The 17,127-nt window shown below is 38.6% G+C and overlaps 1 protein-coding gene across 3 annotated transcripts in view; it reads right to left on the reverse strand.

Moving 5' to 3' along the window:
* me1 (malic enzyme 1, NADP(+)-dependent, cytosolic) overlaps positions 1–17,127 on the reverse strand; it is an 89,884-nt gene that overhangs the window by 44,729 nt on the left and 28,028 nt on the right. For all 3 annotated transcript variants that reach the window (XM_088326454.1, XM_088326455.1, XM_088326457.1), the window contains 2 exons: positions 15,086–15,219; positions 9,699–9,848 (listed from right to left, as the gene is read on the reverse strand). In XM_088326454.1, the coding sequence (XP_088182580.1) occupies positions 9,699–9,848; positions 15,086–15,219 (284 nt within the window). The remainder of the gene's footprint in view (positions 1–9,698; positions 9,849–15,085; positions 15,220–17,127) is intronic.

Here is a 17,127-nt window from a genome sequence, read left to right on the forward strand (position 1 = left end):
AAAATCAATATAAATACAGATAGAAAAGAAAACCAAATGATCTGCCACCCCTACAAGAAGCTAAAAATGGAAAAACAGGCAAACAGAGTGCAGTGCGGTGGGGACTTGTTTTCCAACTACAGAAAAGGATAATACCAGGTGTCATTTGTGTGGTAACGTGGTATGCCCCTGTGACAACACCACAAAATTGCATAAAGATGAAATAATCTTTGTTCTGTGTTTATCATTATATAAACTAACTAAATTATTTAACAATCATGAAATGACAAGTATGACTATATGATCAGTATCAATCAATACTAGTCTGCATTTACCTGGATCAGAACAAGACCAAAATCCCAAGTGTCGCCTAACCCTACAATGCAGTCATCTCAGACATTGAATCTTTAGTCCCATTTATCATTTGATTGCCAAACCATACTTCATTTATTCACAGGGTAAAAGCCTCGCCTCATTTTTCTAGATGAAAGGAGGACCACAAAGCAATGAGCTGGCACGTCTGGTTTTCCTGTAAGCGTGGTGAGAATAGAGAGGGAAAAGAAAACAACCTGATGACATGAAACAGCACTGCTCTTGACCTGCAGTCAGGCACAAAAACTTATTGCAAATCTTTTGGAGAAGCCGTTTCACACTGTGACCCCAAACATGGTGAGCGCCATCAACAAGATGCCCTCCACTCTTTGACCCGTGTCCAAACACAGCCAGTCACCAGTTTTCAGCCTCAAGCTTTACCTTAATCTTTATCATTAGAGAGCCACATAGGGTTGAGCTAACACAACAAAGACTTACGTTGGGACAATGATGTGAGAGGTCAAATATCATAAACTTAAGGTTTGGGGTCTCTTTTGAACCTAAATAAAGGTGGATTGTTGTTACAACCGCTTTCGTAACCTTCATATTTAGTGGTTAAGAAGAGGTGGGATTCTTTTGTTTTTCTACACATTCATACAAAATATATAAAATCTCTGAATACTTAAAAGTTATTATATGTATATATTGATAAACATGTTGGTTGCGAAAACAGAATATGGTCTACACTCTTTTTTAACATGTACTGCTCTTTTGTTTCCAATGAAATAGTAAAATAAAATATTTACACACAATGAATCTAAATAAATATATATTTTGATCTAAGTACCCCGTAGTGATTTGGGACCTGGTATCAGTATTGTCACACACTGCAGCCCATCAATGCCGAGGACCAGCTCATCTCTGAAGAGCGCGACGACGCTTGACACACAAAAAAAACAACGGCAACCAGATAATGAAAGTGCTGTATCTGAGTCAGACTGGGAGCATTCTCCTGCTACTGGTAACCTTGGAAACAAGTACTATCTGTTTTATTTGTGTGTGCCGGGGGTGTTCCTCTAATTAAAAAGTCACAGTAAAGGAAATCATGAACAGATAAAAAATGGCTTTGAAAATAAGGATTTCTTCCCAAAGTAATGAGGAATTTCACCTTTTAGCATGACAGTGACCCAGCGCATATATCCAAGTCACACTTGCACTGCACTGACATAGAAGACAGTAAACACCTTGACAGAGCCAAGTTCTGACTCCAATTAAAACTGTTAGCTTGACCCGAAGAGTGCCATGCACAGGAGTTGCCCTCACAGATTGGTAAATTGTGATGAAATATGGCAACTTACACTTTGACTCTGCACGTGAGGAGCGGGGTTAGGACCCCATCACTGGTTGACGGGGCAGCATGCAGAGCATGTGAAAGTAAGTCTGCATGGAAGAAACTCTAGGCCAAGGAAATCGGAGCAAAAATGTATATGACAACAGAAAGGACTACATGATAAAATAACAGTGACTATACAAACTACGAGGGTGTAATTCAAGTTTATCATGTTGAGTATGATTTAAAAATTCCACCACTCTATTAGGTGGTTCTACCAAACATAGAGTTTTGCTGGGAGAAAAAGGTACTTCTAGGCTTTAAAAGCAAATTGTCACATTCTCATAGTGGTATATCTCCAGTCAGTACGTTTACATCCAAGCAATAGTATGTTTGAAATCGGTTTCCTGGTTATGAAAAAACATGTAAATACAGTGCTGTGAAAAACGATTTGCCCTCTTCCTGAGTTCTGTTTCTTTTGTATATTTATCACAATTATTTCAGATCATCAAATCCTAGTTATACTATTCCCTTCAGGCAAATGTGTCTGTCGAGCAGCTTCATGGGAACTGCGTCTGTTTCCCCCTTTTAAAATAGATGGATCAAATAGAATAAACAAACTTAAATCAAATCGATTTGAACTTTGGTAAATCAATTTACAACCGGTATGTTTTGCCCTTATTAGTCCTAATATTAGGCATCCTAAAAACTAATTTTTAGTCACAATAATTAACACTGAATTTTTAAAGTCACTAATTCAACAAACACTTGGATAAATGAAAAAAGCTACTTTAAAACTGTTACTATAACAAAACACAATAGGAAATAATTCTTTGAAAAAATATATTTTTCTTTAAATTACAAAAACTCTATTTGTCACGGTTGTCCATTGCCCTCAATGGACCCCGACCGTTTGGCGCCAGCTGCGGCTCGTTGCCTGATCGGCTCCCCTCCTATTTAAGCTCACTGCTCTTTGTCAGTCCGTCAGTGAACCTCTGCACCTGCAAGACGTGAGTTTTGACTCTGTCCGGTATCCTGCTTGTGTATTCTGTCCAGTATCGATCCCGTCTACCTCGTCCTGTTTGATATCTGACTCCAGTCTCCTGTGTCTGGTATCGATCCCGTCTGTCTCGTCCTGTCTGATATCTGACTCCAGTCTCCAATATTGGCTATCAATGCTGTCTATCTCGTCCTGTTTGATATCTGACTCCAGTCTCCAGTGTCTGGTATCGATCCCGTCTGTCTCGTCCCGTCTGATATCTTGCTACAGTCTCCGGTATCCGGTATTAATCCCGCCTGTCTCATCCTGTACGATATATTTCGCCAGTATCCAGTATCGATCCCGTCTGTCTCATCCTGTCTGATATCTGACTCCAGTCTCCAGTATCCGGTATCGATCCCGTCTGTCTCGCCCTGTCTGATATCTGACGCCAGTCTCCAGTATCTGGTATCGATCCTGTCTGACCCATCCTGTCCGGTATCGATCCCGTCTGTCCGGTATAAGCTCAAGTTGCTGGTATCTATCCCTCCTGTCCCGTCCTGTCCGGTATCTGCTCGTGTATCTGGTATCGATCTCTTCAGTCTCTGGCTTCCTGTTTTTCCTCACCGGACTTCCGTCTTACTACTTCCGCCCAGCAATAGCTGAATCACTGGCGTTTCTGTTCACGCGCATGACTGCCCCATTCCCGTATAATAAACTTTGTGTGAAAACGTTACGCATCTGGGTCCTACTATTACTTAGTTGCAGAGTCAGATCTAACTATAATTTACAGGAAATTAGAATACCATAATAAACATATAAATTTTATTTAATGCAATAAAAAAGGATGATTATACAGTAAATAAACTGAAATACTGTAAGCCTTTCATTATTTTAATAGTAAGTAAGTAAGTAAGTATGTCTCATACCGTCACAGAAGACATCTCATCTCATCTCATCAGCCGTACCGCTTATCCTCATTAGGGTCGCGGGGGGGGCTGGAGCCCATCCCAGCCATCTCCGGGCAGTGGGCAGGGGACACCCTGAACTGGTTGCCAGCCAATCGCAGGGCACACGGGGACAGACAACTCATTCGCTCATTCACACCTAGGGACAATTTGGACCGGCCAATTCACCTGAAATGCATGTTTTTGGAACGTGGGAGGAAACCGGAGTGCCCGGAGGAAACCCACGCAAGCACGGGGAGAACATACAAACTCCGCACAGGAAGTCTGGAGCTGGATTTGAACCCACGACAGGTTCCCATGACATGAACTGTGCCGCACAAGCGCTAACCACTGCGCCGCCGTGCTCACTGAAGACATATTATTTCTTATTATCTCTGACAAACTACCTGAACCACATTTTAAAGATTCCATGACACAAGAATGATTTTGTGTATCTAGACATTTGGGAGCCCTCTCCCAAATTAACACACGAGAATTGTAAGCCAGGCCAGCTCCTGGGATGCAAGCATCAATATTATAGTTGGAAGGGTGTAAGGGTGGACACGGGGTCAAAGTATTGACTTACAATGGCCAAATTTCACAAGTTATGTAGTTTATTTCAACCAGGTTGGTGATGTCACTAGGCCAGCGATCACCCTTGGGCACTATGAAGCCCACAGAGTACACGAGGGTATCATGTGGCAGTCCTGAACTCAACTAACCAGTAATAGGTAATTCAGATTTTCTAGGTTTTAAAAATGGAGAACAGAAAGAAAATATGTTTAGAATATGTTTCATAAGGGTTGTATCTAGGTTATTCTAACTAGCATAAGATATCATTTACATGGTCAGTCGGTCGCTTTACATACATGGCGATGTATTAAAGATTATTGAATATATCTCTTTTACTGGTACAATTTTCCATTATATATGTAATTTTGCAGTGCCCTTTTTTGAGAAAGATGTTTTTGTTGTTTTGTGGTTTAGATTAAGTCTTATTACAAGCTAGTAATAACATAATGATAACTTAATAACCACACAGTCACATCATGATAACAGATGCTATATTGGGAATGCAGCTTGTAATTTTGATTTGTGTCACTGCATACATAGCATTTTTCATATCCCTATCCTGTCCTTCATTAAGTAAAACAGATTTCAAAATGATATAATTTTGGGGGGTGCTTGGGTTGAATTTGGGGGTGAGATAAGACACTCTGCTTACCCATCTGAGAACTACGTACTGTTTCAAACACACACTGTTATGTGGCTCGAATTTGTGTTTCCTCAACACAAAAGCACTTGTGCAGAACTTGAGATAACTCACTTATCACGAGCACTGTCCTCTCACCACTTTGACATGAAACAAAGCCATTCCAGAAAGTCATCATTCGCACTCTCCTGCCAGAGTCCAAGCCACCAAAGACAATGCACTCGTCTCTTCTCGTCTGCCTTCAGCCCTTCCTGGTGTGCCCACACTTGTGAGGTTTTTCCATCCCAGCACTCAACACTAGCTGAATCAGCCCCTTTTACACCAGTTAAAGCCGTGAACTCATTCCACCCACTGCAATCAGGCAAGTCTTCCACTCTGCAGCTATCATATCATCCCATTATGGAAAAGAAAAAATCAAGGTTGCTATGTCATAACACACACTGTTTATTCAGTCCTATCAATCCTTCAGCACATCTTCTAGTACAATGGCAAATGTGTAAAATGACCGCCACCCATCCTGAGGATGAAGAAAACAGGAATCAGGTGTTTTGGAATTTCAAAGATGGACCTAGACGATGTAAAATAGAATTCCCGGGCAGTCAAGATGAGGGGTGTGGATTTCCAATACAGCTTTCCATTCAGCCGGTCTTACATAACTCAGCACGAAAGAGATTATTACAGTCAAGAAAAGCACTGCTAAAGAAATCACAGCAACAGGCCTGATGAACCCAGAAAGTTGTTAGATCATTGTCAGCTCCACCAAACTAGGTTTAACTTTCCTTTGTCTTTTGAAACCTATAAATGTCTTTACCTATTCAATGATTTATTTAAACTAGGTTCGTACAGTTCACAAGAATGCTTGAGGGAAACACTTTGTATGGGAATATAATAAGGTTAGGCAAGGAAAGCATTGAACGCAAGGACCAGACAGGGTTTGGATTTCCATTTTAAAACAAAAGAGTTACAGAAAACTTGAGTTTCATGTGGTCGTAGCTGAGAAGATGCTAAAAAAATGTAAAAAGCACATGTTTTATGGTCATGATGAGAAAGTACATTTTAAAGTATTACAAACACATTATCTTTTTGGTTATGATTATGTTACCATTAACATATTGAATGTTTAACCGTAGATGGATGTGTTAGAGTAAATTCTAATTGAAAGTTACATGGTAATCAAGTGTATTTGTGTGTTTAGCAAGCTTTACACAACATCATCTGAATTTCTTTTTTTTTGTTTATATTGCGAGGCACAGATACCTCTCATGGCAAAAATGTTAATACTTTTACATCAAATAGCATCATGTTTCACAAAGATAATATGTGAATATCTGTCAATGGGAAGTAAAGCATTATAATAATGATGTTTCGCAGTTTGTACCTACACAGTAAGACAGTTATATCTCCTTGTAACTTCTTATGACTATTAATTACTAGTCAGTAAAATAAAATATGAAAAATGTATACCCTATTTTCTCTTATAAGTCTTGATTATATGTTTATCTTGTTTATCCAAGAGTAGCAAGTCTCATCTTGTGGCAAACAATGTTCACGATGTCGGTATCAATGACAATGAAGAGTCAAGTAAAGTCAAGTAATTTGTATGTATAGCCTTTAATCACAAGAAGTCTCAAAGGGCTGCACAGACCAAAGACTATTACGGACTACGATTACACCATACCCTGATCCAAAACCTACATGAGGGCAAGGAAAAAACTCAAAACCTCAGCATAACGAAATTAAAAAAAAAACAGAGTAGAGAGAACTATTCAATTTAATTCAATTCTGTTTTGTTCTATTCTATTCTATTCTATTCTATTCTATTCTATGCCTATGTTTTGCTTGTACATCGGTGCAACTATAACAGCTGACCTAAGAGTGCCAAATCAAGTGATTGAAAGCTCTAGAAGAATAATAATATAATAATAATTTCCTTTGTATTGTCATTCTTTGTAACAATGTACACAGAACGAAATGTCGATACACCTGACCCGTTGTAGCGAGTCGATGCAGCCGCAGCCAGAGGGCGCCGCCATTATACCAATTAGGTATGTCTCGGCCGAGGCGCGAACCAGCGACCTCCCAGTCTCAAAGCGGGCACAAGAAGGATGAGAAGATAACAAAACACAATTTAGACCTGTACATCTACTGAATTACCCCATATGCTCGAAGGGAAATTAGATTTTTTTTTTTGTAAACAAAATAATAAGGTGCATTAAATCTGAAAGACTGCACATGCACTAGGATATTAACCCAAGAAGAAATGATCTACTTTCAATTTTCAGGTAGAGCACAGAGCAGCACATTAAGAAGCCTGCATATATAAAAAGGGGCAAAACAATGGGACTGGTTCTGGTACTACCTTCAGGAGTCCACAGAGACCTAACAAATATGCTACTTTTGTAAAATTTCCAACATCTGTTCTGGCAAACCGAAAATAATCACTCATTCCAAATTTGACAGCTGGAATAGAGACATCAAAGTAATATGGTTACATTTATATAAGTGAAAGCAGCAGTAACTGAGGAGAAAAATAGCAGTAGGTCAAAGAACAACATTGGTGCTGCTCCTTACGACACTACATGGAGCACTCCAGTTTTTATCGCCCTGTTTAATAGGTTGCACTCTGATGCCGTGAAATCGTGAACATTTTGCGTTTGATTGGAGGTTGCATTGGCAGCTTTTCTATTTGAAATGTGCAAGCTTAAGCTCTGCCAAAAGATTTTGATTTTTTTAGGACTCACATTCAAGTCATTAAAGAACATAAGGCCTTTCCAACTTGTATGACCCAAGATCCAAAGCACCCAAAACGTAAAGACGCAACAACACCTTTAGGGTGGTTTTAAAGGGTATTTCAAACAGACTATCAAATCAACTTTATAATTCAATCAGTAAATCATATCAAGTGCTCAATTGGGAAATAAAACAGTTCAGCAACACAGTGGGCTTGGATCACAAATACAGTATATAAGCAGGGAGAAACAGCAGATGGTTAAAAAAAAATACTGTATATTTTACAAGGAAACCATTTTTTTAAAGCTAGTCATTTCATGTAGCCTGTAACGACCCTAAAATGAATCTATGAAAGGAAATATAATTTGAGCAACAATGGTGCCTACCCCTGAGCTAATGCCGCCCTAAAAGAAGGGCATTCACGCCTCCAAAAAATACATTTGGTCATATACACTTTATGCACATGTTTTGACCATTTTAGTTGGATGACACTGATAATGTAGTCATATAGTCATATTTGTGTGAGTTTTCAAGTTATATCCTTTTTGTAAAATTAATCAAAACATCATTATTTTAACCTAGTTAATCATTTAGGGGTAATGATTATCCATATATTTAGTCCGGACAAAGGATGAAAACTGGTGTGAAGCTGAGTTTTGGGGAATTTTCCACTGACTTGTTTCGTTTTTGTCATAGCCCGCCATGTTTTGCCCCTTTGGTATATAAATGATTGTCAGACATTTTGAAAGCACCCTTTTTTACTTTCCGGTAATGAAAAACAAAAACTGTACACTTGAGCGCTCTTTTTACCCACCCTCTCTCGCATGTCGACTCGAACACGGGGAGGAATAAAAAGTGTGTCCTGCTTCAATCGGTGGAATGCAGGCAAATATGAATTATATGCAAAATGTCCTGTCACATGCTGCATTTCCATTTTTCAACATTATAAACAAATGTTGGGTCTTTTTTTATCATGCAAAGAAGTCTGTTCTTGAAAAAATGGTCAACTGCAATCCCTAAATAGGAAGATTGGTAGCTGGATTTTAACCCAAGACCTCTCAACTGTGATACAGACGTGCTAACCAGTCATCCTTTCCCCCTCCTCTTTCCAATATCCTAGTAAAAATGCTTTAGTTAACTAAATATGCTTCAAGAGAGGTTAATTTTCCTTTAAATTTATTGGTTTATTTGTTTTTTTTTATTTTGCAATTGTTTTTAATCCTTAGCAATACTGTGACTTTTGTCAGCAGGGTGACTTGTTAAATAAGAACTTATGTTTCTCAACTTTTTTTTAGTCCTGCTACAAGAGTTCCTATATCAACCTGGATATGGTCATCAATCTCCGTCCATAAGATGGAGTGCTTCATGTCATAGGACTGTTATTCATTTATTTCAGAATTCCATTGAAGTACTACTTCGAAGAAACACGGCAACACAGAACACAGAAGACGGTCCGTTGTTAGCCGATACACACAATATGTGTGTTGAGTAAGAAATAAATGAAGTAAGATTAATGTGTTCAAACCAATAAAAGTCAGCTAATCTTCTGATAAATGAACGGTGCCTTTCTCGCTCCACTTTCTGTCCCATCTAAAGATCAGTGAATCTACAGTGTTTTCATGCTTTATAGCTTAAACTTTGGCCTTCGGTTCGGAGTGTTTAGATTCTGTGAAGCAGATTAACTGGTTAGGTCAGGCATTACAAGAAAAGGCTGCAGTTTTTGCACAGAACGCCTTTTTACTTGACTTTCAGTGACTACAGATCTAATCTGCACTGTGATGGTGGTCTGATGGGAAAACGGGTTTGCACACCTACAGGAAGATTGCTGTTTAGGTAATAGCCGCTGATGTGCATTTTGACACACAAAATATGTAATATGTAAAGAACACTTCAAAGAAAATGTCAAAAGAGGATTTCATACTTCGAGGTTGAAGAGTTTAAGCGAGCTGTACGGAATTTGTAACCATTTTACACGTGACCGCATCTCCTGGCTTGTGACTCCCTTTTCAGCGTGTGCAATTACCAAGCACTTTTAGACGTACTAGAATATTTTTTTGTGCCTTGCCTAAATAGATAAAACAGAAACAAGGAAATTATCAGCCATATCATATAGTTTTGCTATTTTTAGAACTTAAACATTCTGTACTCTGGTACTTCAAATCCCCATAAATGTATTGAGTGTCTATGTTGTATTTATGTGTGCATTACCTTGGTCTTCGAAATATCAGGCCATACTGCTGGCAAGCAAGGCCAACGGTAGGGGTATAAATAATAGGCATGAACCTTTCGATGTCGGATAAAAGCACACGATAGAAGAGCTTCTCGCTGCGATCCTGGAGTCCCATCAGAAAAATATATCTGGGAATGACAGAAGATTAACACAGTGGAAAAGACAACATATTAGTATTTAAAGTCTTGAAAGTCACCGGTCAAAGTTTTTTTAAAGGTCAGATATCCCATTCAATGACACAACAAGTACTATTGATAGGGCTGAACTGCTGGGCAGAAATTACAAGGAGGAAAACCAGTGAGAAAGTAAGAAAAGCAAAATAGACAGAGAAAAACAAAACCACATGAAAGGAATCAGATGTCTTTACAATAAGTGCTTGCATTTTGAGAAAACAAGCTCCTTTTTGTTGGAGTTCTTTGACTAATAAAGCAAGAGTTGCATCTGAGCCAAATTAGGCTGAACATGGCAAAAATTGTTATTCCTAATCAGAACTGTTTCCATGAGTTGTGGAACACAAGGCGGCTCTTGTTTTGCGGATGAAAGGATTCCACACCCATCCTGCTATATATTAAGCGGTAGCAGCTGCACGATGCTGGGATTGTAAAGGCTGATATTGAGAAATGATTTCATTTTTGGACCAACACATTATTTTCTGTCATTTGTAATTTATCACATATGTTTTGGTTCACATGTATTATTGTTTTCATACACTAACATCGTGGCAGCACGGCGGCGCGGTGGCTAGCGCTTGTGCGGCACAGTTCATGTCATGGGAACCTGTCGTGGGTTCAAATCCAGCTCCAGACTTCCTGTGCGGAGTTTGTATGTTCTCCCCGTGCTTGCGTGGGTTTCCTCCGGGCACTCCGGTTTCCTCCCACATTCCAAAAACATGCATTTCAGGTGAATTGGCCGGTCCAAATTGTCCATAGGTGTGAATGAGCGAATGAGTTGTCTGTCCCTGTGTGCCCTGCGATTGGCTGGCAACCAGTTCTGGGTGTCCCCTGCCTACTGCCCGGAGATGGCTGGGATGGGCTCCAGCCCCCCCCCGCGACCCTAATGAGGATAAGCGGTACGGCTAATGAGATGAGATGAGACACTAACATCGTATTTCATACACTAACATGCATGACACCAGCTACTGAAAGTTTTCTACAATTGAAAGAACACTTGCTTGGTTATTGACACATATAGAGATACTGTACGTAGATGCCTCCATCCTCTATCTTATTTTTGTTGTTTTGGGTTTTAGTTTTGAAAAAGACAAGATGACGTTATGGTTGCATGAACTCCCTTTTGACTGTTAGGACTGAGGTCTTATTGTAAAACTGTATAAACTGTATTAGATTAAGAGCCACATGTTTAAGTGGCCTGTATCCAATTGTGGAAAGACAGAATACATTTGCTTTTTATAGCTTGTACTGCCAAAAATGTCACATCTGAGCAGAAATCTGAATTTGGACCAAGCAAGGTGTCTCAAAGGAGAGAGCCGTGGGCCAGTTGCAGCCTGCGGGACGATTATTTGAGGCCTTGGCTTTGATATAAAGCTATGGTGTTAGTTTGGCCTGCACAAGTTCGATAAGGGTGCTACTTCAGTGTATATGAGTTTGGCAGGGCTTACAATTGGGACCAATTAACTTGAAAATGCAGCGGCAAATATAGATCAGGAAAAAAATAAATCTTCATTTCAGTCTGCAGTATGCTTTAAATGGGATATTTCAAAGTCAGTTTATTTAGCTGGCTGCTACCCTTGACAGTACGTGTAGGCACGCAAAAGTGAGACGTGGGAGAAACAACAACGTGTAAATCAGTGTACTTCTGCCCTGCACAATATCATAATGATTTTTTGCAATTTAACGATTTAAATCAAAATGCGTAATAAGGCACCGCATGAGGTAGGACAGGGGAGGAGATTGTGACTGTTGTTGACCTGAGGCTTGAGGGACTGTGGATGCAACTTTCAGTGACATTTTTTATCTGATTGACTTTGGTGATAAAAACACAATGTCACTGCCTTTGTTACTTTCATGTCATCATACAGCACAGTAGTCTGTCTTTAATATAATCCTAAAATTGATTATAAAAGGCTGGTTTACATGTCTCCCTTAAGACTAATGGACTCCCTTGGTTGAGTTTGCATGTTCTTCCAATGGCTGAGTGGATTTTTTCGGGCTCTCCGGTTTCGTCCCGCATTACAAAAACATGGCAGGTTGATTGGCAGGTCCAAATTATCCTTAAGAATAAGTAAGCATGGGAATGGTTTTCTGTTTCCATGTGCCCTGCAACTACTGCCAACCAGTCAAGGGTGTCCCCTGCCCACTGCCTAAAGACAGCTTTAATAGATAGATAGTAGATAGATACTTTATTCATCCCCGAAGGGAAATTCACATTTCCAGCAGCATCCCTGAGCTGAGAACAGTACAATAATAAAGCCAAAAGAATACAATATACAAATACCCAGTGTGACGTGCAAATGCCCACTGTAGCGTGTTATATAGAGTAACTAAATAGTGCTACACAGAATACATATTGCAGTAAGATTCGGTAATATCCAATGTAGGTGGTGTGGTTTAATGTGGGCCTTTACTCTGCCGGGTGGAGTTAAAGAGCCTCATGGCATGAGGAAGAAAAGATCTCTTCTTTAATAGACTCCAGCACCTTCCTGACCATAGTGAAAACAAGTGGCTTGTAAATGTTCAGAATAGTTCATTTTAAAAGTTCCATTTATGTTCAGAAAGTTACAGGATAAAGACTTTTTGAATCTGAGCACTAACAATTTATTTTACTTACATATTTGGTTCCTTACGACTTTATTTGTTTATTATTGTTTTTTTTTTTGTTTTTTTTCTTAATATTTGTTTTTTACTTTTTGCTATTTTGTGGAAAAATGAAGGAATTTTGAGAATAGTGGAAAACCCAGTGTGGTCCAACCTTAATCAGACCTTAGCTCCGGCAGCGCCCAGATAAACTGAGTTTGAGAACACTGGGTTAAGCATTGCATTCTGGCATAATAAAATGTGATGACTTCATAAAGCTGTATTTACTTTTTTTGTTATTTGACTTTACAGACAGCCCAAAAGTTTATCAACTCATTTTAGCACAAGTACTGTATTTAAAAAGTTTGTCTACACAGTTTCAGATTTTTTTGTTTGTGTTTGTTTCTGATATGACTACTGGGAAACCAATTTTAAATACAGTATTTCAATAAGCAGAGCCTTGGGCTACCTATTAGTTTTGAATTTAACATGTTTTATCTAGATTCTAGATCAGAGGTGACCAAACACCTTTGGCCCGTCAGGCTTACAGTATCAATCCAGCCCGCCAAATGAAAATGGTGAAAATGTATTCACAGTACATATAATGGTAAAAATGTACTATTTATAAAAAAAATGTTGTTGCTTTGGTGCCAACCTTGTCCGAAGTGTCAATTAGTTTTGCCATGTATTGCTAAAGTATTGGATTGAAGACTCTGTATTGTCTAATACACTTTTCCCTTGTGAAAAAAAGGATGGCCACCACCTGTTCTAGATGGAGAAGTGAACTCAGCTACAGTGTTAGGTTGTGCTGGAGTTCCTGCCCCTTTGCCCTCTCCCACAAATTGCAAGAACTCCAAAAATGTCAGCTGGCATCAAAGTTCACTGGGAAACTATTTTGTACACTCTGAATGGAGAATTTACAATGGTTTTCAGGTTCAGATTTTGTATGCTTTAAATAATGAGAGAAAACACTCAGATTGCCAGCTCTCGTGGAGGATGGAGGACTGCACAATTCAATTATCCGCCTCTTTTTCAAACAATTGTCTTATTTGTCTCTTTTTATTTGGTTCTGAGGTCCAGAGTTACATGATTGTTCCATCCCTAAAAGGTTGGCGAATCAAAGCATTTTTGGAACCAGAGTACTTATTATCTATGTGTAAGTAGTGTATGTGGAGGGTTGCAGAATATATGAGTTATCAGGCATTTTGCAAGCCATTTCCTAATTATCTGATGACACGTCGGTTTCCATCTGATCTTACACAGCAAAACATTTCCTCTTTACACTGAGAATGTTTTTTTCATTGTAAGCAGTAATGATCTCTGCAAATGTCTAGTAAATGTATTTACAATCGTCCCTATGAAGGTAAAAACAAATACTGTACTGTATATTAAGGGTCACCAATGTTGTGCTCCCAGGCACCAGGTAGCTCCCAAGAACACCTGAAGTTAGCACACGAGTGATGGGTCATTATTTTCTGGGGAATTTAATTTCTAAATAGCATGAGAAATCATTCACATATACAAGGCAGATTTTTCAGTGGCTGCCTGAGCTTATTTAACCCCAATTGTAATCATTACAACAGGGAAATACCATAATAATAACATAGTAACAACAAAGTAATATTATGATACTTTGTCACTCTAGAATTGCCTAAAAATGTTGTACTTATTCGAACCAATCATAGTTAGAATAGTATTTCTCAGCTTTAACAAGTTGGTGGCCCCTGCTGTAAAACTTACAAATGGTAACTAGTTTTTTAAATTGACGCTTTTCTGAAGAAATATGTGTTATGCAAAAGCACACCCCCCTTCACTTGCCCACAAAATAGTTGAGCATGCAATTTGCTGTTATTATATTGCATTACATTTATTATTAATTCAAAAATACTGATTACATTGATGAAATAAATAGTATATGAAGACTCAATTAGACTAAGCAATAACAACAACAACAACAACAAAAAGATGGCAACACAATCCAAAAATGGAATGCGTTAGATCCACAAACTGAATTTTGTTGCTGTTTTTAGAGCATTGGAATCAAGATAAGACCCAAATAGCCTGTCTGAGATATTGACACTACAATGTTGAAGTTAAAGTAAAACACCAGTTTTTATGAAAGTCTTTCTCACAAAAAAAATATTAATGGTGGAATGTTTGATAAAGTGCCGGGGCCCAGAAAAGGAGGAAATTTCGCATGTAGATAATATCAAGTACATGCCTCTTGATTTAAAGCATTGACCCGGTCAGTTGATTGTTAATTTTGGAGCTCCTTATGGGCCCAAACAACTCTTACTTTTGTATGTACACATGGATTAGGAATGACGCACACTCAACATAACTGATGTTAAATGTTATGTTTAACGGGTTTAGAAAAACACTCATGGGAAGGAAAAGGGAGGACATGGATTTTTTTGCCTTAGGACTGAGTTACAAGGCAAGTGTTTAATGAAATATTTAATGTTAAAGACAAAAACTATCCAGATATGATCTCACGGAGACGATGTGCAATCCCCTGGGAAATCTATCAAAATTCCAGAAACAAAATAAATAAAGCAGCACACAAGTGTTGTAACTCACTAAGGAGTGTTCGCATTGTGTTTGGGGCTTACTTATCCAGGTCATCTTTCTTCATTTCATAGTTCTTAAGCACTCTGAGCAGCTGGAGGTCCTGAGTAATGAAGCAAGGAGGAAGCAGGCCATGGATCCCCAGCTGCAGACGCTCCTCCAGGGAGAATGCCATGCCCTTTAAACATGCAGAAAAAAAACTCATTTATAACCACTTAGGACTAACACAAGCATACAGCCACAGACCAAGCACAATAAAAGCTGTCTATTTTTGTGTACAGTATGTGCTTATTTATTGATGCATTTTTGCAGGTGGGCTAAACTTCAAATGCACTGTTATAGTCAAGAAAACAGTTTGGATTCGGCAGGCAGAAGGCCGACTTGCTTTCTGGAGATGGAAATGGAAACTTACTTTGGAGTGAATTCAGGAGACCAAAATGAATAGGTTTACAGCAAATTGCAAACAGACTTAAACGTGTGAGGCAAAGTTGGGCAGGGAGATCACAGATCCTTGCTGTAAACCTGGCTACCACCCAAATGTGTGAATGTGTGTTTTATTATGTTGTTTACTTGATGTTACTTAAAGTCTAGGTATAAAGGTTTTTAAAAATTACAAAACAACAGCAGGATGCATCATTCTTCTGATGAAGTCTATCGATTTGCCAAAACTTAATCAAACATTACAAAACCCCAATAGTAATCAATTTTCTTCTGCAGCTAGATTTAGATGAAAGCCACCCAAGCATAGAAGACCAGAATTCACACTTCCCAACCACTTCATAAAGTTTTCTCAATTTTCGGGGCTTGGCAGACTTGGCAGGGGGCATCTTAGAATGCACCCGTAACATTTTACTAGGAACGCATCAAAGAAGCATATAAAACATGTAGCCGAGTCTTCTCGTCTTGTTTTTTTTTAACATGAATGCAACGCCACCAGTGTTGGGATACATGGTTATTGATGTGCTTTTAAAATATTTCATATTTTTTTCAAACAATATGACCAACTGCACTATAATTATCAGGAGCGGCAAGATATGCCTATTTTTCGATCCAATCCAGTAAAATCACTTTAAACAGACTGCCCCAGTGATAGACCTGGTTTGGGCAAATCTAGAAAGTAGCGACTTTTTGGTCATTTTAGGTCAAGTTACATTTACTTGTATGAAGACGTCGCCTACTTTCAACCATTTGACTTTCGGAAAACGGTAGATACGAACATTTTTTTCGGGATTTCGAAAAATATCCAGACATTGCTGTAAGTTAGATTTTGTATTGTGTGCACCTTTTTCTGAATACAGGACATTCCTGTAGTGCTTCTTTCTGCCACTACAGGCGTGTGGTGCTAATAGAGGTCGCCCAGACTCCACCCGGAAGAAATGAAATCCACTTTCTCTTCCTCATTCGTTTGTAAACATACTACGTATACTGTACTGTATCTCTAGCCCGCTAAGAACTTTGACGGTTTTTTTGTGTTAAATATCTCATGCATCCATTCAATATGGTTTGTGTAAAGGGTAAAGAAGAGGCGAGCTGTTACTTTTGAAATTAAAGTGGAATAAGAAAGCTTGATGCGGTTGAGAAAATTGTTGGATTGCTTTTTATTCCAGCCTCTACTGCTGAGGAAGACCTCTTGAAGCCCATCTTCCAAAAGTAAGTTAAGCCTCACTTTATCTATCTTTATAGAGCATATTATTTTATTAAATAGTAATTTTTTAGTAAAAAAACATATAGGTTACTTATACAAGCCTTAAACATACATACATATCTCAAAATTCTACACAAAATACTCCATTATGACAATATTTTTTTTACTTTTTTTGAATTTATTAAAAATCGAAAACTAAGAAATCACATTTACATAAGTATTCACAGCCTTTGCCATGAAGCTCAAAATTGAGCTCAGGTGCATCTTGTTTCCACTGATCATCCTTGAGATCTTTCTACAGCTTAATTGGAGTCCACCTGCATGAAATTCAGTTGATCGGACATGATTTGGAAAGGCACACACCTTTCTATATAATGTCCCACAGTTGAGTGTGCATGTCAGAGCACAAACACCAAGCATGAAGTCAAAAAAACTGTCTGT

This window comes from Urocampus carinirostris, chromosome 2 (assembly GCF_059441175.1).
Source record: "Urocampus carinirostris isolate Australia breed hairy pipefish chromosome 2, RoL_Ucar_1.0, whole genome shotgun sequence".
Classification (NCBI taxonomy): Eukaryota; Metazoa; Chordata; class Actinopteri; order Syngnathiformes; family Syngnathidae; genus Urocampus; species Urocampus carinirostris.